The 26,548-nt window shown below is 44.8% G+C and overlaps 1 protein-coding gene across 2 annotated transcripts; it reads left to right on the top strand.

Moving 5' to 3' along the window:
- Window positions 1-3,456: 3,456 nt before the first annotated feature.
- Window positions 3,457-22,880, top strand: NTMT2 (N-terminal Xaa-Pro-Lys N-methyltransferase 2). Of its 2 annotated transcripts, XR_013988125.1 has the most exons (5): window positions 3,457-3,711; window positions 12,037-12,212; window positions 18,060-18,309; window positions 21,082-21,670; window positions 21,923-22,880. XR_013988125.1 is itself a non-coding variant. In XM_081012320.1 (4 exons), the coding sequence occupies exons 1-4, from the start codon at window positions 3,558-3,560 to the stop codon at window positions 21,369-21,371; spliced, it is 870 nt and encodes a 289-aa protein (XP_080868446.1). In that variant the 5' UTR covers window positions 3,457-3,557; the 3' UTR covers window positions 21,372-22,880. The 2 variants fall into 2 exon arrangements, 1 of the variants encoding a protein (XP_080868446.1); XM_081012320.1 differs by having other exon boundaries at window positions 21,082-22,880.
- Window positions 22,881-26,548: the final 3,668 nt, after the last annotated feature.

The raw sequence follows: 26,548 nt of genomic DNA, 5'->3' as shown, positions 1-26,548 counted from the left end.
AAAGAGGAGAGCGCAAAATATGGTTTGAAGCTCAACATCAAAAAAATGAAGATCATGGCCACTGGTCCCATCACCTCCTGGCAAATAGAAGGGGAAGAAATGGAGGCAGTGAGAGATTTTACTTTCTTGGGCTCCATGATCACTGCAGATGGTGACAGCAGCCACAAAATTAAAAGATGCCTGCTTCTTGGGAGAAAAGCAGTGACAAACCTAGACAGTATCTTAAAAAGCAGAGACATCACCTTGCCAGCAAAGGTCCGTATAGTGAAAGCCATGGTTTTCCCATTAGTGATGTATGGAAGTGAAAGCTGGACCATAAAGAAGGCTGATCGCTGAAGAATTGATGCTTTTGAATTATGGTGTTGGAGGAGACTCTTGAGAGTCCCATGGACTGCAAGAAGATCAAATGCATCCATTCTTAAGGAAATCAGCCCTGAGTGCTCATTGGAAGGACAGATCCAGAAGCTGAGGCTCCAATACTTTGGCCACCGCATGAGAAGAGAAGTCTCCCTGGAAAAGACCCTGATGTTGGGAAAGATGGAGGGCACAAGGAGAAGGGGACGACAGAGGACGAGATGGTTGGACAGTGTTCTCGAAGCTACCAGCATGAGTTTGACCAAACTGCGGGAGGCAGTGGAAGACAGGAGTGCCTGGCGTGCTCTGGTCCATGGGGTCACGAAGAGTCGGACACGACTAAACGACTAAATAACAACAACATTAATAATAATAACAACAACAATAATAAGTGGCATATCATATAATTTGGCATGATGGTTTGCAGCTGGGTTTTGTTGTGGGTCCATTATTGAATTTGAGACTTAATTGGTTGTTTTTAATTATTAAAACAACCATTTAAAAAAATTATTCTGCCATGCTGAATGCTGTTTGCCCAGAGTAAAAATGGACAAAAGAGAGGAATGCCTCCTGCAGCCTTGGAACCTTGGATCCAGACTTGGAGCAGGCATATTGAAATCAATGAGGCGTGTGGACTATTGCTTTCAGTTGGTCTGAAAGTATGACTAAATCATTGGACTGAACCCAATAATGGCTCTAACACACCACCTAAAAGCTATTATTACCTGTTTTCAACCTTAGAGGAGCAAGCAGGCCCCCATATGAAATAGTTCTTGCTCCTTGAAATTTATGGCCAAAAATATTATAGTGACCTCAAGCAATCACCCATCCCCCCTTCCAGCAAGAGATCAATGTTAACTTTGAATCATTCCCATTTTTGGGGGGAGGGAGGGAGATTTTCAATATAAAACGTATGTTCTAAATATACACCACCCAGTAAACAAATTTTTGCCCTTAGATACAGCACATACCTTTTTCAGAACCTCAAACTCCGTATCCTTCCAAAGCAGAACAGTAATGAGCAGCTAGTTTTCTATTGCCCGGAGAAGTACAGTTGGATAGGGAGTAATCCAGCATTAGTTATAAACTGGAGAACAAACAATTAGTACACAGTATCAGAAGACGGGTAATGTACATTCCACCAAATGGTTCCTGTTGGAGATTTTTGACAGAATCCCCTCTTTCAAAGTGGTTTCTCTCTCACTGATGGAGTCTGCCTTTCTTGACTACAACAGAGAAGGACTTTGAATGTAAGAACTAACTGCATCTGTGAGTGTGAGTGTGTTCATCCAAAGTCCACCACCAGTTATAATAATAATAATAATAATAATAATAATAATAATAATAATAATAATAATAATAATTTATTTATTTATACCCCGCCCATCTGGCTGGGTTTCCCCAGCCACTCTGGGCGGCTTCCAACAAAACACTAAAATACAATAACCTATTAAACATTAAAAGCTTCCCTAAACAGGGCTGCCTTTAGATGTCTTCTAAAAGTTTGGTAGTTGTTCTCTTTGACATCTGGTGGGAGGGCGTTCCACAGGGCAGGTGCCACTACCAAGAAGGCCCTCTGCCTGGTTTCCTGTAACTTGGCTTCTCACAGTGAGGGAACCGCCAGAAGGCCCTCGGCGCTGGACCTCAGTGTCCGGGCAGAACGATGGAGGTGGAGACGCTCCTTCAGGTATACTGGACCGAGGCTGTTTAGGGCTTTCAAGGTCAGCACCAACACTTTTAATTGTGCTCTGAAACATACTGGAAACCAGTAGCCATACCTCTGCTATGTGGCCCCTGAGTACTCACCACCCCATGTGGCCGAAATGTGGCCCACTCCTAGTTTAAGTGTAACTCCCCCCCCCAAAGAAAACCAGTTTGCAGTGTTTTGAAAAATACAGACACATCCCAAATACCCTAAAACAATAAATAGAACTTATTGCTAAATGCCCCATCCTGTGTCTTGCTGCAGCATCACACAGGCACCGGCGGAGGGGCATGTTTTGGTGCCATCAATTTACTTTGTGCTTCATAGGGGAACATAAATGCAAAAGGGAGGGGGGTGGAAGAGATGGCATGTCAACACCTGTGTCCGCACAACATGACAAAATGATGTGATGTTGCCAGCATTTTCACAATGTAGCAGTGCAACAGGCAGTTATGCCCATACAGATATTTAGGATGTGGCTAGCATATGCTTGGGACGCGGGTGGCGCTGTGGGTTAAACCACAGAGCCTAGGCTTGCCGATCAGAAGGTCGGCGGTTCGAATCCCCGCGACGGGGTGAGCTCCCGTTGCTCGGTCCCTGCTCCTGCCAACCTAGCAGTTCGAAAGCACGTCAAAGTGCAAGTAGATAAATAGGTACCGCTCCGGCAGGAAGGTAAACAGCATTTCCGTGCGCTGCTCTGGTTCGCCAGAAGCGGCTTAGTCATGCTGGCCACATGACCCGGAAGCTGTACGCCGGCTCCCTCGGCCAGTAAAGCGAGATGAGCGCCGCAACCCCAGAGTCGGCCACGACTGAACCTAATGGTCAGGGGTCCCTTTACCTTTACCTTTAGCTTATGCTTGTTCATGGCCACTAAATGCCCACTTGCATTAAAAAAATTTAAAAAAGGGTCTTGCATCAGCTCAGAATGAATGAAAGTGCAAATTCAGGTTTGGTGAACCTCCAGGGGAAAATTTCAGGGATTGCAAGCAGCTACAATCTGAAGAAGTCCTTGTAGGTCTTTTATGCTACAGATACATTATTGTTAATGTAGCTGACCTCTCACATGTTGTCTTTGTATGGCTCTGAGCCGTTAGTGGCTGCGGGTGGGTTATAAACCTAAGGTCATGGCCTTTGTATTGGGAAACAGTGCTACGGGGTACAGGAGTAGCCATGGGACAATGTTTCTGTCCCTTTCAAGAAGAAGCTAACGAGTTTTAAGATGGGAGGTAAAGTGACCTATCTAAGAGCAGATATACTTTCCCCCTGTCTAAGCAATCTGGCTTTTTATCACTTCCCAGCACCTGCTAGTGCAAGAGCATGACACTTCAGGGATTATTCTGAGCAAGTGTCAGGAGACTCAGGCAGGCAGACAGACAGACAGCCACATATAGAATGACAGAGATGGACGTGGTTTAAATGACACCACCGGAGCCCTCTGAGAGAGCAGTCAGGTCCTACTTGGCACGCAGGCAACTTCCTCCAGAAAGTCCTGAATAGTATGGAGTATATGGGGGCCCATTTAGCCTTTAAATCACGCTGGCACAAGACAGATGAGGAACTCTGTCGACACAGCATGTCCTTCATCCTCCACAAGGCAATTCGGAACGATTTTTTCCAGAGTTATCTCTACCTTCTGGAGCGGCTGCCTCTGGGTGAGTAAGCTGAAAAGCAGCGGCAGTGTTGAGTGGCTTGCCAGGGTATGCTTGGCTTTTGAAAAGAAGAGCAGGCAGGGGTTTTGGACCTCTGCCCTGTAAGCCCCACCCTCTTTTCATATTGGTCGAAAAGTTTTCAGAGATGTGAAATTAATCAATTTATTTGCTCTTGAAATACTGATTTGCAGTCATCTTTAAATGTGATATAGATGGTAGTCAACTAGCAAAATAAATCTTGGCAGTACATCTCCAAATGTTTAATTATTGCTGAAGGAAGTATCTGTGAGCTCCATTAATCAGTGCCACTGACCAGTTGTTAATGGCCTGGTTGCAGATTAAAAATTGATATTGGACTACCCCCAGAATCCATCACCAAAGTTTGACCTGGTTCCTTTTCCCTTTCCCTTTCCCTTGCCTGCCTGCTTCTGTCTCTTACATGCCCCTAAAGTTGCAGGTTGTGTTAGAAAGGTATCGGTACAGTCTGCTTTAGCTAGTACTATGAGTCAGTGGGTTGGTTCACACATAACACTAAGGGCCCGTCCATGTTTTTCTTTGCCTTGTTATTTCCCCCCAGGAAAGCCAGCAGTTTAGCACTGAATCAGAACAAACAGCAACTGGGTCTTCTGCAGATGGCTGTATGTTCTGATTTAGCACTAAAAAACATTTTATTCCATGGGAAAGCAGCAAAGGAAAAACTAATCGGAAACAAGTCTAGAAAGCACGGGGCAAGCAGAAAATCGCTCAGACCCATGTTTTCTATGCATGGGACGTGTATACGAGCCCTAAGTCAAACTCTTGGCTTAAAGCGAATATACCACAAGCCTGCAGGTCCCCAGAGAGGAGATTGCAGTTGCTGAGCTTCTCCAGCCCTTATGGTGCTATGAGCAAAGCCATGGTTTGGCGTCAAATGTCATCTGAATCTGGGCTTGTAGTTTGCCTCCTTCAGACAAACAGAACAAACTTTGGTTACAGCTCATGGCTTGTCTCATGCAAGACAGACCACAAGCCCAGGTCTGGATAACACACTGTGCCAAACCATGATTTAGCTGGCAACAGCGCAGCATCAGGAGAAGCAAAGCCTCTGTTTCCTCCCTGGGGACCTCCTTGCCCACATATTCATGCTAAACCTTAGTGTGTCATATGGACCAGGTCAGTGAGTAACGCCAGGAAGAAATTAGAATTTGCAGAGAGCAGTCGTCAGGGCCTCTTCCCACTCGACAATTCTATGATTCTGCTGTGTCTTGCGTTTGAAATTCACTTGTATGCTGCTCGCTTTTAAGATCTGCTAATGTACACAGGATAAACTGTTACTAGAGCAAAGGGAATGTGCAAGACCAGCAGCAGTGGGAGAAGACTAAGACTAAGACAAAACTTTATTCGTCTCATCCGATGGCCATAGCAACAGTAAAACATTACAATATACAGTGGTACCTCTGGTTGCGAATGGGATCCGTTCCGGAGGCCCGTTCGCAACATGAAAAGAGCGCAACCCGCAGTGGCGCATCTGCGCATGCGCAGGTCACGATTCACCGCTTCTGTGCATGCATGTGACGTCATTTTGCGCATCTGCACATGCACGAGCGGTGAAACCTGGAAGTAACCCTTTCCGGTACTTCCGGGTCGCCGCGGGACCTGAAAGAACGTAACATGAAGCGGACGTAACCAGAGGTATGACTGTACACAGAAAAAAGGAAATTTAGTATAAGAGCAGAGTTTAGGGTCCTGAATCAAGAGTCAGATGGTGGGCCTTATCCTGATTGCCCCTGCTAAGAACCTAGCAACCTTTGAGCAGTGGGAGAAGCTAAGAGGTGATACTGGACTCAGCTACACGGGCAAAGAAAAAAGCACTTTCTATGCGTTGTTTATGCATTCTAACACTGTGACCCCAGATGGCGCTGTGGAGTTCCATTTTTGCCAACCTGATTTCTCATACAAAGTTTAAAACGCATTTAATTGAAATGCTTCTTGGATGTGTCCAGATCCAGCCATTGTCCGTTCCCATGTGTCCTCAGCATTTTTGAAAGTCCATGGCTAGTGCTGATACATATAGAATCATAGAACTGTAGAGCTGGAAGGGACCCCAAAGGTCATCTATGTGATACAGGAGTCTCAACTAAAGCAAACAAAACAGATGACAGACTCTCCAAGTGTCCCTATTTTCCAGGGACATCCCTGATTTAGAGAAGCCGTCCCGGTTTCTGATTGATCCCATAATGTCCCACTTTTCCTTAGGATGTCCTTATTTTCATGGACAGAATGTTGGAGGCTATGGAGTTATCTAACCCCTGAGCTGTCTGAAGGCAATCCTGTATAGGGAAGGATTTTTTTTTTAAAAAAATGCTTAATGTTTTATTACGTTTTATACATGTTGGAAGCTGCCCAGAGTGGCTGGGCCAACCCAGTAAGATGTGTGGGGTATAAATAGTAAAATTATCGTGGAATGGGATGTCCCTATTTTCATTGGAGAAATGTTGGAGGGTATGAGATGACCTTCCAACTTCTGCTTAAAAACCTCCAAGGAAGGAGAGTCTACAGCCTTCCGAAGGAGTCTGTCCCACTGTCAAACAGTTCCTACAGTCAGAAAGTTATTTTCCTGATGTTTAGTCCTTTCTTGCAATGTGAAGCTATTGGCTCGTGTCCTACCCTCCAGAGCAGGAGAAAACAAACTTGCTCCATCTTCCATGTGACAACCCTTGAGATACATGGCTATCAGATCTCCTCTCAGTCTCCTCTTTTCCAGGATAAACATGCCCAGCTCCCTCAACCATTCCTGATCAGGCTTGGTTTCCAGACCCTTGATCATCTTGGTCCTCCTCCTCTGTACACGTTCCAGCTTGTCCACACCCTTCTTAAAATGTGGGGCCAAAATCGGACACAGGACTCCTAAGTGTGGTCTGACCAAGGCAGAATAGAGAGGTACTATGACTTCCCTTGATCTGGATGCATTTGTTGCTGCTGCATATAGCAACATTGACTGGGTTCCCATAGGATCTGCAGTCAAGACACAAGACACCAGGTTTAAGGTGCTGGCTTTGACCTTTAAAGCCCTTTGTGGCTTAGGGCCCTCATATTTATGGGACTGCCTCTCCTGGTATGCCCCACAGAGGACTTTAAGGTCCATGAATAATCATAGTTTAGAGGTCCAGGGCCCTAAGGAAGTCAGATTATCCTCCACCAGGGCCAGGGCCTTCTCAGTGATCGCTCCGACCTGGTGGAATGCTCTGTCCCATGAGACCAGGGCCCTGCAGGATTTAACTTCCTTCTGCAGGGCCTGTAATAAAGAGCTATCCTACCTGGCTTTCAATTTGAACTTAGCCTGATCTTTTATTCCCCTTCCTTCCCTCTCCCTCCCGTTTTTTATGAAGATTACCCTCTCTGGGATCCCACAGCTAATTCTTCCCTGGTCTCCTCGCTGGCCCAAATAGGACTAATTTAGCCAGCTAGCCCTGGTGATAATCTAACGTTTATTGGATGGATTTCCCCCCTAAATTGATTTTTGAATTCTGAATTTATTGTTATTCGCGTTTGTCAGGGGTTCAGGAGCAGAGGCAAGGGCAAGGGAGGAAACAGAGAGCGAGGGGGAGGAGGCAGAAGAAAAGATGAGTGATGACGACGACCCGAGATCTCCGAGTCTTTCCAGTGAATCAGAAGATTCACAGAAAGGAGCACCAGTGGCCAGGGCAAGGGGGGAGCCTAGGGGGACACCCCAGGAAGATAGAGCCAGAGGGGACTCAGAGGGGAGCAGTTGGAAATTGGGACCAGCGTCACCGCCAGAGAGCAGGGAAGAGGAAGGGCGCCAGGGATCAAGCGCTGGCAGCTCACAACAGGGGGGAGGGCACGAGTCAGGAGTGGCCACACCTCCATCGGGGAGCGAAGAAACGGTCAAACGGAAGGTGGAAGGTTTGGCGCGCGCGCCAAGTTCAAATGCACAGGAAGGTGGCGCAGTAGGCAGCCCGGAAAGGGAGCCAGGTCCTAAAGCCCGGCGCAAGGAGACAGGAGGGTCCGGGGGGTCGGCGTCAGAAGAATCCCGGAAGGAAGAGACCCCGGGGGGCAGAGGGACCCAGAGAAGAACAGTCAGGCGGAAAAGGTGGAGCAGGGCTAGGATATTAAGTTGGTGTACAAGGGGCGGAGACTCAGACGGAGCTTCGCCGATCTAACCATGAGACGTAGGGTTGCACGCAGCAGCTTGAGAATGGAAACTGTAACTCAATAAAGACTTTTATTTAATGATCGCTGGCTAGCGTGATCCTCTGTGAGCTAGGATCTGGAAGCAGCTCTGACAGCGTTTTATACTGTATTTTATGCAGTTTTTTGTTGCCTCAATTAAGTGTTTTAAATTTGTTGTTAGCCGCCCTGAGCCCGGTTTCCTGAACTGGGAAGGGCGGGGTATAAATAAAAATTTATTATTATTATTTATTATTATTATATCCCATTCGGGACGCCTAGTTTGCATGGACGCACACCACTGTTCTAGTGGTACCTACTACATCCTGTACCTGGCTCTGCAAACAGCATTAAAGTTCCTTTTCCTTACATCAGGGAGAAGGACTAGATGCATTGTCTAGTAAAAATGCTTAACACATTTGCAGAGCGAACCCCTGTGGTGCAAGATCTTGTGAAGCTAAACACCCAGAAGCTTGGTTGCAATAGCTGTCACATACCTCTTAAATATCTGAAGCACAGTCAGCACAGAACTGTCATTCATGCAGCGATCATGAGGCAAGCAAAGGAGAAACTTTGTATACCAAACCATTTTTAACAATGACCGCTCCCCGCATAAAACGGGTGGGGCGCCCTTTGCGTGGACGCGCGCAGCCCCTGGATCTGGAACGGCTTCATCAACACAGGCTTGGCTTCATCTTCCCCCAGGTGGGATACCTGGAGGTCTCTGCCTACCTCAGTCAGTTGTCCAATCCCGCCTGGGGGAAGCGTTGCCAAGGAGACCAGGCCAGGTAGGGGAGGGACTACCTGCCCACACAATAGAGGGAGGATCTTACCTGGGAATCCTCACTTGGCTCCAGACAATTTTTAATAATAACTAGAACATTTTGAATTATGGAGCTGGAGGAGACTCTTGAGAGTCCCATGGACTGCAAGAAGATCAAACATATCCATTCTGAAGGAAATCAGCCCTGAGTGCTCACTGGAAGGACAGATTGTGAAGCTGAGGCTCCAATACTTTGGCCACCTCATGAGAAGAGAAGACTCCCTGGAAAAGACCCGGATGCTGGGAAAGATGGAGGGCACAAGGAGAAGGGGATGACAGAGGACGAGATGGCTGGACAGTGTTCTCGAAGCTACCAGCATGAGTTTGACCAAACTGCGGGAGGCAGTGGAAGACAGGAGTGCCTGGCGTGCTCTGGTCCATGTGTCACGAAGAGTCAGACATGACTAAACAACAACAGAACACCAGATTTGTATTCAGCTGCGATGTCAGTAGAAATCTGCATGTCGTGGGCATCCTAGTATTGGCTGAGGCTTACGATATTGCCAACTTCCAGGGTAGTTTTGCAGCCTTAAAAAAAAAAAGTTCATTTTTTGTTTGAAAGGTAAACATATGTATACAAAATAAATGAGCATGTGTTGCTTTTAAAATGCTTTTATAAGATGGTAAAAGGTAAAGGACGGTTAAGTCCAGTCAAAGGCGACTATGGGGTTGCGGCGCTCATCTCACTTTCAGGCCAAGGGAGCCAGCGTTTTTCCACAGACAGCTTTCCGGGTCATGTGGACAACATGACTGAACCACTTTTGGTACAATGGAACACCGTGACGGAAACCAGAATGCATGGAAACGCTGTTTACCTTCCCACCGGAGTGGTACCTATTTATCTACTTGCACTGGTGTGCTTTCGAACAGCTAGGTTGGCAGGAGCTGGGGCAGAGTAACGGGAGCTCACCCCGTCACAACGATTCGAACCGCCAACCTCCTGATCAGCAAGCCCAAGAGGCTCAGTGGTTTAGACCACAGCGCCACCCACATCCCTTATGAGATGAGCAGCCTATGTGGGAATGTGGGGCATGTCTAGACTTGCCTATCAGAAGCAGGTCAGGGCCAATAATTGATTATCATGGTATGTTCATGTGTAACATAAGTTGAGATGCTATGTCTATGCCAGGGGTCAGCAAACTTTTTCAGTAGGGGGCCGGTCCACTGTCCCTCAGACCTTGTGGGCAGCCAGACTATATTTTGAAGGGGGAAAATGAACGAATTCCTATGCCCCACAAATAACCCAGAGATGCATTTTAAAGAAAAGGACACATTCTACTTATGTAAAAACACATTGATTTCCGGACCATCCGCAGGCCGGATTGAGAAGGCGATTGGGCCGCATCCAGCCCACGGGCCTTAGGTTGCCTACCCCTGGTCTATGCCATGGGCAAAAATCTGACACAACTGCTTTTACAATGCTCTATCTACACCCGCAAAGTGGCATGGCAGTGTGATTGCTATCTATTGCGCACCTATCCCACTGTCAATTTCTGTAAACAAGTTTTGCAGCGTTTTTGGGTAGTGCTTGCAAACCCATGAAGCCTGTTCGAGTGGAGGCAAAGGTGGCAGAACATAAATGAGCTGCAATTGTGTCTCTATCATACCACTTCCACAACTTTCTCTCTCGTGCCTTTGAGGGTTTTACAGCTGTGCTGCAGTCTACTACACCCACTCCACTGGAATGGTACTCAAGATACAGATAAAATATATCAGATGCTATTTCCTTTCTGCTATATATGGCTATATATGTGTCAAGAGACAGAAAGAGAAGCTCCCAGAATTGCACAGCAACCGTTACAGCCCAGTCACCACAACCAGGGGAATCATCTGCCATTGTTTGTTTCCATTTGCAAAATTGTTTGAGGCAGAGGATGCAAAAATAAATCACCAGGGGGTGTAAAAACAACCCCAGGTCTGACCTGTGCTGAGTTCAGCACTCACTTGCAGCATACATCTCTCAGGCATAACATAAATGTGTAATGGATTAAAGGTTTAATAGTATCCGCTCAGCAGTTGTCTTAAGCAGGTGATGACAAGGAGGGCTGGGAACATTGCTTTTGTTGGAAGGAGCAACAGCCCAGGCATGTTGTTTAGATGAAACTTAAGAGCCCTATTCTCACAGTCTGCCTTGCTGTGAATTATTCCCATTACGTTTTCTTGATGCTTGCAAGGGACGTCGTCATTGTTAAACTGTGCAGTCCCACACTTCTGGATTTGCTGTCAGTAGCAAACTTTAAAGAAAATAAAACTATAAATGACCAATTAAGAGTGCAGTTGGCTTTCTCACAATGTATGTGTTAGCAAAATCACTTGAATAATGCAGAGGGAGGCCAGAGAGAAAAGGAATCCTGATAACACTTTACTGAGGAAACTGAACACAAAAGAATGCAATTTGAGGGGAAAGGAACAGAGAGGCTTTCTCTTTCTTACTTTAAACCTTGTACAAAGCAGGGAGACATCCAACCAAAACACAGAGGGGAAATTCCCTCAAAACAACATAGCCAATCAGGGTACATGCTGCCTCAGTGAAGATCAGACCACTCTGCCACTGTACCAAACAACACATCTACCCTTTCCTCTTGGTTAGCTGACTCACCAACAACGAAATTAACCCACATAACATAACATAACATAACATAACATAACATAACATAACATAACATAACAACATAACATAACAGCAATAAAAAACAACTGCTGTTGCACTTCCAACAATATGTATCATGGCAACTTTTGTTAATGCAGGAGAAAATCCAGAAGATAATGCAATTGTACGTGCAGGCAATGTAGAATGAATTACAAAACAGAAAAGGGCAGCTGCAGTTTCTGCATATGTTATTTGTACAGGGGAAGCATGATGAAAAGGGAGCGGAATGAAAAGGGAGCTTCTGCATCAAGGAGCCTTCTCTATGCACTGAGACTCCTTGTTTGCCCACATTTGAACATTATTTAGCTGTTAATCTCTATTTTCATCGGAGAAATGTTGGAGGGTATGACACCAATACCTCAAGGAGTGCCTCTCCTCACCTCAACTAACCCAGACCTGGAGCCCTGCCCAGGTGGGTGGCAGCAAGATCCTTTTGGTTCTGCAGCCACAACCGCCAGAGAAGTGGCAAAGGCATGCAAGGACGCCCCTGTCTATCCTTTCCAGATCTGCCTCCCCCCGGCCCCAGCTCTCTGCAACCTGCCTCTTGAGGCAATTTACTCATTGAGGTTAATGGTTGGGCCGGATCTGCTGCCTTCTAACAAGAAGTAATTTTATATATACGTATTTAAAAATCAGTTTATACAACTGGGACAGTCCACATGCAGTTATTGCTTTTGTCTCTTTGCAGTCAAACTTTATGCTCTGACAAGCGAAGTCATCAACGGTGAGATGCAGTTCTACGCCAGAGCCAAACATTTCTACAAAGAGGTGCCAGCATCAGAAGAAGGCATGATGGGGGATTTCATCGAGTTGTCCAACACAGATATTGAGTCCTCCAGAGAATTTCTTAAGAATTTTGTAGGGGTGAGTTGTGTCTGTCTTTGAAGTTCACATCTCTTGTTATAAACCCCTTTGGTTTTATGATGATGCCTCCATTTTGTGCAAGAGAAATATGGAGACCACATTCCTCTTGTCTTTTTGAGGGGTGTGTGTGTGTAAACGTCTTTGAGGGAAAGTAGCCCACAAATTTGAAACTTGCATTTGGAAGTGCGTTGCTCAAATCCAGTCAGCCCTGGTGAGGAGAATTTGGTCTTAACTGGCTGTATACATGTTTGCTGAGGGTAAGGACAGGAAATCACATTTTTCCAATGACAAGATATTTCAATGACTCCTTGCAAGAAAGCAGTGATGGCTTTTGTACATTTGTTCCGGTCAGCCATGACAATCTGCAACTCTTTATCTCAGAGACTTGAACTGGTTGCACACTTTCCTGGGTAGCAGTTTTATGTTCCTTCAGTGCGTTTCTCATGCCTTCCACCAGGTGTGGCAATGCAATAATATAATTCGGCTGTCCTGAGATGCCTGACTGTCAGTATTTGGTTAATTTTTAAAGAAGGAATAGACCTATAGGAAGGAAAAATAACTTTTGGGGGAAAAAACACACCACTAAGCCTGGGACTCATTTAAGGAAAAGTTAAACAGACTGGAAAGATGTATCTCAGACAACCAGTTGATTTATTTATGTATTTTATTACAGTTCTCAATTGCCTTTCTGCAAAAAATTAGCCCCCAAAGCAATGTACGAAACCAATAAAAGACATTTAAGCAAACCAAATTTAAAACCAATTAGAAATACACTGCAGAATAGAAATCAATCCATGTTAAATATAAAGGCGATTTTTAAAATGACAACTGAAAACATTCACACAGATGACAGTATCGAAATCCTCCAGTTGTCTGGCAGAGCAGCATGGAAATGTGACCCCCTCAATGTTGATGGGCTCTCGACTTGCATTAGCCTCAGCCAGGAATGCATAATATGCTCGGCAATATTTGGAGAGCCACACACCGCAGTCTCTGCTGTGATTTACTCCCAAAGCAAAAAACAAACCCTATGTAAGTGCCTGGAACCCCTGAAATCTCACACCACTCAGAGACAGGGGTGGCATGTATCAATAAAGTGGTACCTCGGGTTACAGATGCTTCAGGTTACAGACTCCACTAACCCAGAAATAGTACCTCGGGTTAAGAACTTTGCTTCAGGATGAGAACAGAAATCGTGCTCCGGCGGCGCAGCGGCAGCAGGAGGCCCCATTAGCTAAAGTGGTGCTTCAGGTTAAGAACAGTTTCAGGTTAAGAACAGACCTCTGGAACGAATTAAGTACTTAACCCGAGGTACCACTGTATAAAAAAGCCGCTTGAAAGTAACAAAACTTTTCTGAGAAGATGTCAAAAGGTCCTAATCTACAATATCAATCAGAAATATCTGGGGAAAATAATAATTTAGTTGTAGAGGTTTGTAACTCCTCAGTGGCGTTGGAGCCAGAACAAGGATTAAGTGTAATAAATTGGGTTATTTGTTTGGTTATCTTAAACAGCTCTCAAGTGGTACTTAATCCTTTCACTCAGTCACCGTGTTCACTGCGACTTTTAGCAACGATCAAACTGTTTGTTCAGTGACTTGAAAGCAGTCACATTTATATGGTTGCTTGTACAGCAAAAAGTTACGAATTTAATCAACCCGAAATTCCAAAGAGCTACTCATTACGTATTTAGATTTCATTCTCATGCTATGTTGTCATTTCGTGATTCCTTGGAGCCAAGTCACATCTGGCACCAGCGCATAAGGCTGCACATGCAGCAGAGCCATAAAATATGGATGGCTTTCATGAGTGCAGCCTTCTCACACATAGACTCCAGTTCTTGCTCAAGGTAAGAGCAAGCATAGGGACCAAGTGACCAAGCCAGGAAGCCAATGGTTTTTATTAATCTTGCCACTGCCAGGAATTTGATATGTGACCTTAAGCAAGCCATACACTCAGCTTCAACTCCCCAATCTGTGAGATAGGGGTAATAAGTCACACTTACCTTTAGGGATGGAAGGATGTGTTGGCCAATTTCTGTTTCTCTGAGTTTCTCATTTTTCCAGTCTTCAGTTCAGTTCTCCACATTCCCACATCAGTTTATGGGGTGGGGATGGGGAGAATTCATTAGCATTTCTGTGCAGATTTCTCCAATATACACATTTGTGTGCAATTTTGTCTACTATATACATTTTCACAAAGCAATTTTCCTTTATATGCATGCTTGTATGTTATTTTAACTAACACACTTTGCCCTAGTGTGTGCATTTTTTGTTGTACACATTGCTTGGCCAGAGAACTGCACTACAAAGATTCAGAGAAGTGCAAATATTGAAGGACGGTTGTGTTTTGGCCCACTCGTTGTTTCAGAAAGGGCAAATTAGATAGATTTGCCTTTAAATGAGAACTAAATAAAATTTCTCCTCCATTCCTCACCTACACTGCAGCGATGTTTACAAAAAGATAACATACTTGAAGAACTTTGTGAATTAGAACGTGGCAACAAAGGTCCGTATAGTTAAAGCTATGGTTTTCCCAGTAGTGATATATGGAAGTGAGAGCTGGACCATAAAGAAGACTGATAGCTGAAGAATTGATGCTTTTGAATTATGGTGCTGGAGGAGACTCTTGAGAGTCCCACGGACTGCAAGAAGATCAAACATATCCATTCTTAAGGAAATCAGCCCCGAGTGCTCACTGGAAGGACAGATCCTGAAGCTGAGACTCCAATACTTTGGCCACCTCATGAGAAGAGAAGACTCCCCGGAAAAGTCCCTGATGTTGGGAAAGATGGAGGGCACAAGGAGAAGGGGACGACAGAGGACGAGATGGTTGGATAGTGTTCTCGAAGCTACCAGCATAAGATTGACTAAACTGTGGGAGGCAGTGGAAGACAGGAGTGCCTGGCGTGCTCTGGTCCATGGGGTCACGAAGAGTCGGGCACGACTAAACGACTAAACAACAACAACATATAAATACAAAATATAATTACCACAATTCTCTGTTAGAGAAGGGAGGGTGCTCAGTTCAGACTGCCCTTAATATAATATAATAATAATTTATTACGGCCGTAGGCCCATACATTATTATTATATTATATTATATTAATCATATATATCAGACTGCCCTTCCTTTCCTGTGTACAACCTACATGCCAGGTTTGTATGTGAGTTTAGCTCTAAGTTTTAATAAAGTTCTGTCTCCAAAACTGCCAGCAGTTTCTCTTTGAAACCTGTGACATAAAGCATGGGTGCAATCTATGGATGGTCTCTCACACAGTAACATGGACCATAAGCACCAGGAATGAGTTAAGTCTTAATTCATTATTGGCATTGGTGTTGTGTGTATTTTTGGAGCTTGGCATAAGGTTCAAGGAGAATATGACTGAGAGCTACCCTAAATGAATGGGGACCAAGGAAGTGCAAACTTCTGGTGAAGATTTCATGGCTGAAATAGGTGGCTACAAATCTATGATTCTATGAATTTAAAACAACAGTGGCAACTGGTGCTTCTGCCCTGCCTTAAATCCCTTCCCAGTTTCCCAGAGTCTCAACTCTATACTGCTTATCATAAATGTAAATGAAAAAATGAAAAAATGTAAGTGAAAGCTGAACTCCCGTTCCCAACACTGTCTATTCAGTGAGTGTGCTTAAGTGTAAATTAAAATGACTCCATGTGCTCTGTTATTCAGTTGGATTTGCGTGCCTATTCAGTTGCATTCATAACACCTGAAATTTCTTGTGTCTCTGAAATTCATCATAGGATGTTTTATACAAAATGCTCTGCATTGTGAATATAATTGGAAGTGTGGAACCATGTGGGAATAGGCAAAATCAGAGTTTTAAAAAATGCCTCCCTCTCGCAGCATAGACTCCTTGAAAATTGCTGAGGGTCTTTGTAGCCGTAGCCATTGTCATGTGACAGATGCCCTGGGAGTTTTGACTGGTTTTAAAAAATTGCTTTCCATTTGTTCATATGGTGTTTTATCGTACTGCAACAACTTGAATTTGGTAGAATTCACACCGAATGATCCCCGCTGCTGTGCTTGCAGCACAGAACAGCCAAGGAGGTGGCGTCTGTGTGTATTCTCCATAAGTGTGTGCATGCAAAGTGTGTACACCCACTTTCGGCTGGGGTGCAGCTCTTAGATTTAACAGGTTAGCCACTCCTGAGTTAGAGACTTTGTGTACTTCTAAAATGGGATCTTGTCCTAAAGGTGATAGTAGACATTCAATACAGCCGGTCGTTTCGACAATTGCTGCCTCTGGCATGAAAACCACCTGTTATACCTAGAAGTTTGAAACCATGCCAAAAAATTGCAAGTAGATAAATAGGTACTGCTCTGGCAGGAAGGTAAACAGTGTTTCCGTGCGCTGCTCTAGCTTCACCAGAAGTGGCTTAGTCATACTGGCCACATGCCCTCGAAAAACTGTCTGCAGACAAACACCGGCTCCCTTGGCCTGTAAAGTGAGATGAGCGCCGCAACCCCAGAGTCATCTGCAACTGGACTTAACTATCAGGGGTCCTTTACCTTTTTTTATACCTGCTTGAGGATTTGGCATCTGCTCCCATGACATCTGTGCGAGAACAAAGGACTCTTCTTCTCCTTCTAAAAAAAGTAAATTAAATTGTGTTGCCTGCTTATGTTGAGGACAGCACCAGCGGCAGAGCAAAGTGGGAAGGGGCAGAATGCCCACTGAGCTCATTCTACAATTACTCTTTGCAACCAGGGATATTTATAGCTATGACACTGTCTGTTTGCCCCTGGTTTGACCTTAATAATCTGCTGAATTAAACACTGAAGCACAGCCCAAGTAGAAATGGCATATGGGCACCTGACATGATTTACAACTATTAGTAATGTTAGAGGGAGACTATTTAGAGCCAAACTCTGCCCTACGATAGCTCCTATATATGTGGCGCCAATGGTTCGGAGGGGACTTTAACTTCATCGCTCCTGGGGTATCGTGGAGCAACAGGGAAGTCATTTCCATGTGAATCTGTTGTTATTCTATATATCCCCAGTGGGTCAATCGGGGGGGGGGGGGCCAGCTATAGGGGGCGGAAAGGGTTTCAGCCCCTTGAATAAGGCATGGGGAAAGTATATAATGTATTGCAAACAATTACACACATTAGTGGGATTGGCAGAAACCTTGTAGTAAAAAAACTGAATCACGGATTAATTAAGGCTTTATAATAATTGGAATTTTTGAGAAGAAGCAGAGGGAAAATAATAACATACGAATCCATAAAAGGTGGGGGGAGGGAAGTCAAAGGGGATATCTCATGGGTAGGCAAACTAAGGCCTGGGGCCGGATTCGGCCCAAACGCCTTCTAAATCTGGCCCAATCACCTTCTAAATCCGGCCCGTGGACGGTCCTGGAATCAGCGTGTTTTTACATGAGTAGAATGTGTGCTTTTATTTAAAATGCATCTCTGGGTTATTAGTGGGGCATAGGAATGTGTTCATATTTTTTTAAAAAAATCAAAATATAGTCCGGCCCCCAACAAAGTCTGAGGGACAGTGGACCGGCCCCCAGCTGAAAAAGTTTGCTGACCCCGGGATAAGTTGTTTGTATTCTGTTTCTTTTTGTCTTTTGTTTTTTGCTTTTCGGTTATTGTTTGTAAAATAGAAAACGCAAAAGCGATTTATTTGTTTATTTTTTAAAAAAGGAAAGGGTTTTGTATCTGGTGTGAATGCTTTGGGCATTCCACTGTTTCTCTTCCTTGCCTCTTTCAACAATAACAGAAGGACAATACTGGCCTTGCAAGATGTCCGTGAGGTTTACTGAGGTAATGAATGTGAAAGGCCAGAGCACTCAAGCGCTGTTTTTCATGCTCTCCGCAGGGGCCTGGCAAAGCGGGCACTGACTTCGCTCTTGACTGTGGCTCAGGAATAGGGAGGGTGAGCAAACATGTCCTTCTTCCCTTATTCAAGCACGTGGAGCTGGTGGACATGATGGATGTTTTTCTGACAGAAGCTCAGAACTACTTGCAGGGTCAGGGAGAAAAAGTCGACATGTACTATTGCTGCAGCCTCCAGGAATTCACGCCAACGCCTAGGAAATACGACGTCATCTGGATCCAGTGGGTTTCAGGTCAGTTCTGCCATTTGGTCAACCATGTAAAAACGAGTGAGCAAGAGAAGCTATGGGAAGGGCACATAACTGGTCATCTTTGCGAGTGACACAGGATATGCAGCAGCGAGGGGCTGTCCACGCTTCTGCTCTTCCTGTACCTAGAAAGCATGGGTCAAAGTGGTTTTCTGCTTGTCTCATATGCTTTCTAAGCATGGGTAGGAGCACTTTTGTCTCTGCTTTCCCCCTGAAAACATGCTCTTTAGTGCTGAATTGGAACAAATGGCAACCCACCACCATTTGTTCTGATTCAGCACTAATAATAATAATAATGATAATAATTTATTTCTACCCTACTCTGGATGGCTTACAACAAAAGATTAAAAATACATTAAAATATCCGTCATTAAAAACGTCCCTAAACAGGGCTGCCTTCAGATGTCTTCTAAATGTCATATAGTTGTTTATTTCTTTGACATCTGATGGGAGGGCATTCCACAGGGCGGGCCCACTACCGAGAAGGCCCTGTGCCTGGTTCCTTGTAACATCACATCTCACTGTGAGGGAACCACCAGAAGGCCCTTGGAGCTGGACATCAGTGTCTAGGCAGAACGATGGGGGTGGAGGCGCTCCTTCAGGTATCCTGAGCCGAGGCTGTTTAGGGCTTTCAAGGTCAGCACCAACACTTTGAATTGTGCTCGGAAATGTACTGGGAGCCAATATAGGTCTTTCAAGACCGGTGTTATATGGTCTCGGCGGCCGCCCCCAGTCACCAGTCTAGCTGCCACGTTCTGGATTAGTTGTAGTTTCCAAGTCACCTTCAAAGGTAGCCCCACGTAGAGCGCATTGCAGTAGTCCAAGAAGAAGATAACTAGGCCATGCACCACTCTGGCGAGACAGTCTCCGGGCAGGTAGGGTCTCAGCCTGGTTACCAGATGGAGCTGGTAGACACCTGCCCTTGACACAGAATTGACCTGCACCTCCATGGACAACTGTGAGTCCAAAATGACTCCCAGGCTGCGCACCTGGTCCTTCAGTGGCACAGTTGCCCCATTCAGGACCAGGGAGTCCCCCATATCCACCCGCTCCTGTCCCCCAAGAACAGTAATTCTGTCTTGTCAGGATTCAACCTCAATCTGTTAGCTGCCATCCATCCTCCAACTGCCTCCAGGCACTCACACAGGACCTTCACCGCCTTCACTTCACGCTGTCGAGACTACATAACACCGGTCTTGAAAGACCTACATTGGCTCCCAGTACGTTTCCGAGCACAATTCAAACTGTTGGTGTTGACCTTTAAAGCCCTAAACAGCCTCGGCCCAGTATGCCTGAAGGAGCGTCTCCACCCTCATCGTTTTGCCCAGACGCTGAGGTCCAGCACCAAGGGCCTTCTGGCGGTTCCCTCATTGCAAGAAGCAAAGCTACAGGGAACCAGGTGGTGTGCCTTCTCGGTAGTGGCGCCTGCCCTGTGGAACGCCCTCCCATCAGATGTCAAAGAGATAAACAACTACCTAACATTTAGAAGACATCTGAAGGCAGCCCGGTTCAGAGAAGTTTTTAATGTGTGACATTCTAATGTATTTTTAATCATTGTTGGAAGCCGCCTAGAGTGGCTGGGGAAACCCAGCCAGATGGGCAGGGTACAAATAAATTATTATTATTATTATTATTATTATTATTATTATTATTATTATTCACTGGTTCCGATTTAAAAGAGAGGAAGGGCAGCTTTCACTGGGCAAGAGGTGGTGCAAACTTAGGTGTGAATAAGCCCTAGGCATCAGTGGACCAAATGTCCTCTGGCTACATCTCTCCATCTTTCCTCATACTTTGTAGAGACCATGGCCACACACTGCATCACAGGCTGCAGGTACAGAACCAAGGCCTACTGAACAAGAGTTTATATCTAGAAGATCCAACTCAGTGCACTTGGCATAAGACACCTTCCCATTTTCCTAACAAAACTCCCTGTGTAGTCAGTGCTTACAGCACAGGGATGTGGTCCAATACTGCCCTCCACGTTTCTCTATCTGGGTCACACCCCTTGACAACCCTTTTCTGGACCTACCTCCAATGTATTTGTCTCCTTGGAATGCATCCTTGAACTGCAAAGCAGTCTTTTGCATGAGGACAGCCTTGCTTTTTCTGTCCAATTCCTCTGGAGAGCAACAAAATGCCATCGAGACTCATTCCTCTAAAGGGGACTTGCTCTTTGAGTGTTCAAAATATGTAGTGGCAAGGAACCCTGCAAACCAGCTGCTTAGAATGTGAGTCACTGGATATCCTATTTTAGAAGTTTTTAAATGAAAAATGGGGACAACAACGACAACTACAGAATAGTTGCAAAGCTTGCATCACCTCATAATTTCTTAGTCCCATTTCATCTGAGATCTGGGATGGACCAGAATTTACATGTCCATGCGTCCCTAACCAAAGTGTGCCACAGTGAAGCAGTTGTGGAGTTTGCACAATATTAAGTATAGTTATTTGTTAGACATTCCTGGATGATGCTAAGCAAGGGTTGTTTTTTTCCAATCTACTCCTCTGATAACTAGCTTGCCCCCTGCTCTCTCTTTTCTTTTTTTATTTCAGAAATCAGAGATGTAAGGCAGTGCTCCCCCCAAAAAAATAATTACCGGTACTTTGCCCCTATTCTATGCCTTGTGGCAATATTGTACAAAATTTGCAATAATAAATATTGCATCTACACCTTAAAGAACTTAATACTGTTGCAAGGCTGAAGCCACCGTTCCAACGAAAAGTATAGCCCTGTTCTGTTTTGACCTCCTGCAGGAAACCTGACAGATAAGGATTTACTGGGGTTTTTCATTCGCTGCCAGGATGGTTTGAAGGAGAACGGCATTATTATTCTCAAGGACAACGTGGCAAGGGAGGGCTGTGTCCTCGATCCGTTGGACAGCAGTGTCATCCGAGATCTGAACATCCTCAGTAGTCTTATTGAAAAGAGCGGCCTCACCATCCTGAGACGGGAAAAGCAAGAGGGCTTCCCTGAGCAGTGTGTACCAGTCTGGATGATAGCCATGCAGAAGAATCCTATCCATATGAGAAATGGGATGTTGTAAGGGCCATTGACATAGGGCTGGAGTTCAGGGCAACAAAGTGGGGGGAATTGAAGTAGTGTTTCCAGACTGGATTTCTCGTTGTAAAACAGCAGCGGCACTCCCAGGTTTTTCCTCTGCAGTTTCCATGGTTTTCGGAGCTCAGAAGAATGGTTGTCCTTCTTTTTATTGCAATGAGTGTAGAGGACCCATCAAACAGCTGTCCTAACCCATGCAGTGTGATAATGGCTAGAATAGCATCTACTCTAGCCATTTCCTTCTCTGTCACTTGCCTCTCTTCTCTTAGAATCAACTCTTATCACGTTAACCCTTCTCTTTGAGAGCCAGTGTGGTGTAGTGGTTAGGAGTGGTAGACTCCTAATCTGGGGAACCGGGTTCGCGTCTCCGCTCCTCCACATGCAGCTGCTGGGTGACCTTGGGCCAGTCACACTTCTTTGAAGTCTCTCAGCCCCACTCACCTCACAGAGTGTTTGTTGTGGGGGAGGAAGGGAAAGGAGAATGTTAGCCGCTTTGAGACTCCTTCAGGTAGTGATAAAGCGGGATATCAAATCCAGACTCTTCTTCTTCTTTCTAAACAGCATTGCCGACACCCCACTCAGGTGTGTACAGCAACACGGAAACGTGACTTGAAGCATGGCAGGGGAAACAATCTCGCTGAGTTTTAAGCTGCTGGTGTGTACATGTGATTGTGACTGGAAGTGTACAGATCATGTTTCCTGAAATATCTCATTGTGGCTAGAAGGGCCAAGGCAGAGTTACATGGAGCGTTGTGATGACTTCCTTTGGGGTTTTTGTTTGAGTTTTAATCTCAACCAGCTTGGGCAGTCTTCACGTCTGAGCAGAAGAAGGAGAGGTGACTTAATAAATTACTTAATCTATTCTCCTTTGGTTGTTTTCAGCTCTAAACTGCCCCCTTTAAACTGCTTTTTTTCCCTGAAAGAAAAAATGTACAGCTATTTTTGTTGGTTTGTTTTGTTCTTCTTCACACGCTGCTCTGTTCCTAACTTACGGTTGTTACTTGCTCCTTTCTGTTGGGCATTATCTAGAATAGTATTCAAGGTATTCATTCTGTGGTGTTTCCACAAAGTTTGAGATTCGGGGGGCATGAGTAACTCAGATGGCAGTGGCAATTCTCGCTTGAAAACCTGGATGCATGCAACTGGGAGTTCGTAGTTTCTTATCACCTCAGTCAAATTCTCTCCGCCACAAAATGAGCTCCAAAGCTTTACTGCAGAACAGTCTTAAATACTACTGACAATAAGATGAATGTTACAAAATAGCAAAGTAACAGGTTGCAAACAAGCGGTGGAGGCCTTTAAGTAGTTCAGTAAACCTTCCTCTCTCTGGTCCTGGAGAGAGATCCTAAGCTTGTTCATAGATGTGCAGTTGTACCGCCATGGCTGCTGCTGCTAGCCACCCCCAACAAGCACACACAGAGACTTCTCAAGTTTCAGTTTCCTGTAAGCTCCTGTTTCCGGCAATAAGTCCTCAGTTGGTTTTTAGCTCATTGAAACGGTAGCAGAACCTCTTCCCTTTACAGCATTTTAAATGCAATGTATTGAAACACAGCATTTTATGCGCATTTAGCTTTAAACTTTAAACAACCCACAGAAGAAATAGAAGCAGAATATGTGGAATGAAAATGTTTTAGATTAGCTCCCTCTGGCTTTGATACAGTGGTCCATATGCTACATATTCAGGAAGATTCAGTCAAATGACTACAAGGTTATCTGACAATAGATGAGGAATTTAGTTATTTCTTTGACGATGACAATTAAAATATTCTGTTTTGGTTGCATGCCTTAGCAAAACTATGGTAGTATAGGCGTACTCAAGCACTTGTAGGAGTCTAGGCATTAAGAGTAGGTTTATTTATTTTTATTTACTCATTGAATTTATACCACACCATTCCTCCCCAATGAGTCTGTGGTGGCCAGGGAGGCAAAACCTCCCCATCTTTCTCTAGTTTTGTATAAATGGAAGCAGGTGGTTGGAGTCAGGTTACCAGACGTCCCCGGATTTACAAATCAGTCCCCTGACAAAATCCATCCCCTTCAACTGAAGTTGAAAAGTGTCTCCGGATTCACTGGAAAAAAATCTGGTAACTTTAGGCTGGAGCCACTTTTAAAGCTAAAAATTATTTCATTATTCCATGTAATTACATTATTTCTCCAAAGCCCCTGGGGTAGTTCACTCCCTTTTATTGTCACAACAGCCCCATGAGGTGGGTTGAACCCAAGATATAGTAACTCGCTAAGATCATACAGCAAAATGTATGGCTATTGGCAGAATAGGAGTAGAGATCTTTTGCCCGCATCTTTAGTACAGCAATGAAAGTAGCTCTAGTTTGTCAGTAACTGATTTATTGAGCATTCATCCAGCTTTTTTTGAGGGTGTTTATATGTCTTCCTGTTAATCGTTCATCCATTCCTCCATCCCAAACTTTTCAATGCATTTCCCCATCACTACAAAAAGAAAAAATGTTTCCTATGTTTATTTATTGTGCTAGAGTGCTTTAAAAAGGTAAAGGTAAAGGACCCCTGACAGTTAAGTCCAGTCGTGGCCGACTCTGGGGTTGCGGTGCTCATCATGTGGGCAGCATGACTAAGCCGCTTCTGGTGAACCAGAGCAACGCACGGAAACGCCGTTTACCTTCCCGCCGGAGTGGTACATATTTATCTACTTGCAATTTTGACGTGCTTTTGAACTGCTAGGTTGGCAGGAGCTGGGACTGAGCAACGGGAGCTCACCCTGTCACAGGGATTCGAACCACCGACCTTCTGATCGGCAAGTCCTAGGCTCTGTGGTTTAGACCACAGCTTCTTTGTTGTTGTTGTTGTTGTTTAGTCGTTTAGTCGTGTCCGACTCTTCGTGACCCCATGGACCAGAGCGCGCCAGGCACTTCGGTCTTCCACTGCCTCCCGCAGTTTGGTCAAATTCCTGCTGGTAGCTTCTTTAAACCACCTCAAATGTGGAAATCTAAAGTATGCATCTGAATCCCTCCAGCAAAACATGGCATTTTGGAGGTGTCATGAGAAATCCTCATGACATGTGAAATGTCAGGTCATAGGGGAAGGGAAAAACAGGGGCCTGTTGTGTTACTGTCAGAAAAATTAATAAACAAATTCTTACACCTTATGTTTTGCTGACAAAATTTTGGCACCTCAGCTATTAAAAACCTTGCATACTAAATAGCATGCACAGGGCACAATCTATTTACAAATTCTCCGAAATAAGCCTATTTTATATTAATCTCTTGCTCTTTTCATTTCAGTAGGCTTTGTGCAGGAGAACTGTCTAATGGTAACAACAACAACAACAACAACAACCACAACAACAACATAATACCACGTCCATCTGGGCAGCTTACAGCACATATAAAAACATAGTAAAAGGTCAAACATTAAAAACTTTCCAATAAAGGACTGCCTTCAGAAGTCTACTAAAAGTCAGTTACTTGTTTATTTCCTTGACATCTGAAGGGTGTGTGTTCCACAGAGAGGGCGTCACTACCGAGAAGGTCCCTGTGGCCGCTCCCGGTCACCAGTCTAACTTCTGCATTCTGGATTAGTTGTAGTTTCCAGGTCACCTTCAAAGGTAGCCCCACGTAGAGCGCATTGCAGTAGTCCAAGTGGGAGATAATGGACTGGGCCTCATAGGCCAAACCTGTCTGCTGCCTGAGTTGGCTGTAACAAATTGTATGTAACTCATGTTGCTCCTAAGCACACAGAAATGAAGCCAAATGAATGGCCTTCAATGTGACTATAGCAACAATGTATGTAAAGTATCCATGGGAATAATTAGCTATTTGTATTGGACACACAAATTGGGCACAACCAGAGTCTCACATTTAATGTAATAAAGCCATCTACGATATGTGTATCCTGACTACTGTTACCATCATCATGATTTTCTGTTTCCGTTATAAAGCATCTCCTGTTGCTCTGTCAGATAATGGTCAAATGCGTTTAACTGTGTGATTATGTGTGATTAAAACCAGTTGTGTTGATTCCCTCCTTTTCTTTTCTTCCTTTGATGATTGTGTGATAAACTCAAGAAAAGGCTACTGCAGTTATTTGCAAACCTTCCCTTCTTCCTTTGGAAGGTCATCATAACCCTGGTAAATAAATAGAAAATCTGGTTGAAGCAATTCTTTTCATCTAGGGGAAAACAGTATCATCACAGCATAAAAACCGTGTTGATGGGCTAGACAGAAGTTCCAGCTTTTTCCAGGTGTCTCTTTCAGAGCTCAAATCACCTGCAAACTGCTTCCATCTTTACAGACCCAATCCTGACACATATGAAAGCTGCTGAAACTGAGTAACCGTTTACATCCATCATTGGACAGAGAAGAGCTGAGGCGCTTGGCAAAGATTTACGTTGATCTCCTTAACCTTGAGAACATAGGATTTGATACTGTGTGACAGCATATCCACATTTCATGAGATAATTATTGGGGTGGGGAGAGAATTGTATAGTCAAATTGCACCTCCAGAGCAAAGTCCCCTTTGAATTGATGGAGGGGTTGATGGAGTTGCTCTCCGGAGGAATTGCCCAAGGACTATTCATTGAGGACAATTTACCTGCCACCAATAATACATCAATGCATGTAGATCATAATCACAAATTGCTCGTGGACTGCAGACTGTGTGTGGCCAGAGGTGAAACTAGGCTTGATTTCACCCAGTCAAAGACTCATTTCGGCACATACACCTCAACACTTTTTTTCTTAAAGGGCATAAAAAGCAGGTGACGTATTATTATATAGAAAAACAAAACTTGGTATTCAAAGATTTCATGGATTCATTTGCAGCAAGACCCACCCATGCTCCTGACTGGAGGGAGCCCCGCTGTAAGTAGGGTGGGGAGGGCTTTGCTGGAGCCTCGCACAATTGAGACCAGGAGGGATTGAGGCAACCAGGGCTGCCATGAGCAGAATGGGGTGAGATGACTGAAATATACTCGCATAGGGTGGGCAGGAGCATCCCAGACTGGGCTTCTTTCCTCCTTAGCTTCTCTGAGCACCCGAGTGAGACGGCAGTGCTGCTTGGCCTTCCTTTCAAAGGGTTAAAGATAAACTGAGCAAGGTTCCTAGAGAGGAAGGGAATTTGCGGGATGGGGGGAATTTGTTTTGCAGGGACACACACACACACACACACACACACACACACACACACACA

Source organism: Podarcis pityusensis (assembly GCF_964106645.2).
Source record: "Podarcis pityusensis genome assembly, chromosome: 6".
NCBI lineage: Eukaryota > Metazoa > Chordata > Lepidosauria > Squamata > Lacertidae > Podarcis > Podarcis pityusensis.
Note: the sequence above shows the minus strand (reverse complement) of the source record. Positions and strands in the feature narration are given on the sequence as shown.

Excerpts from the sequence above, each read along its gene's own strand:
- NTMT2 (XM_081012320.1), top strand. The coding sequence starts at position 3,558 with ATGGAGTATATGGGGGCCCATTTAGCCTTTAAATCACGCTGGCACAAG. Across the intron at positions 3,712-12,036 it reads TCTGGAGCGGCTGCCTCTGG|TCAAACTTTATGCTCTGACA; the intron begins GTGAGTAAGCTG and ends GTCTCTTTGCAG. Across the intron at positions 12,213-18,059 it reads TTCTTAAGAATTTTGTAGGG|GGGCCTGGCAAAGCGGGCAC; the intron begins GTGAGTTGTGTC and ends TGCTCTCCGCAG.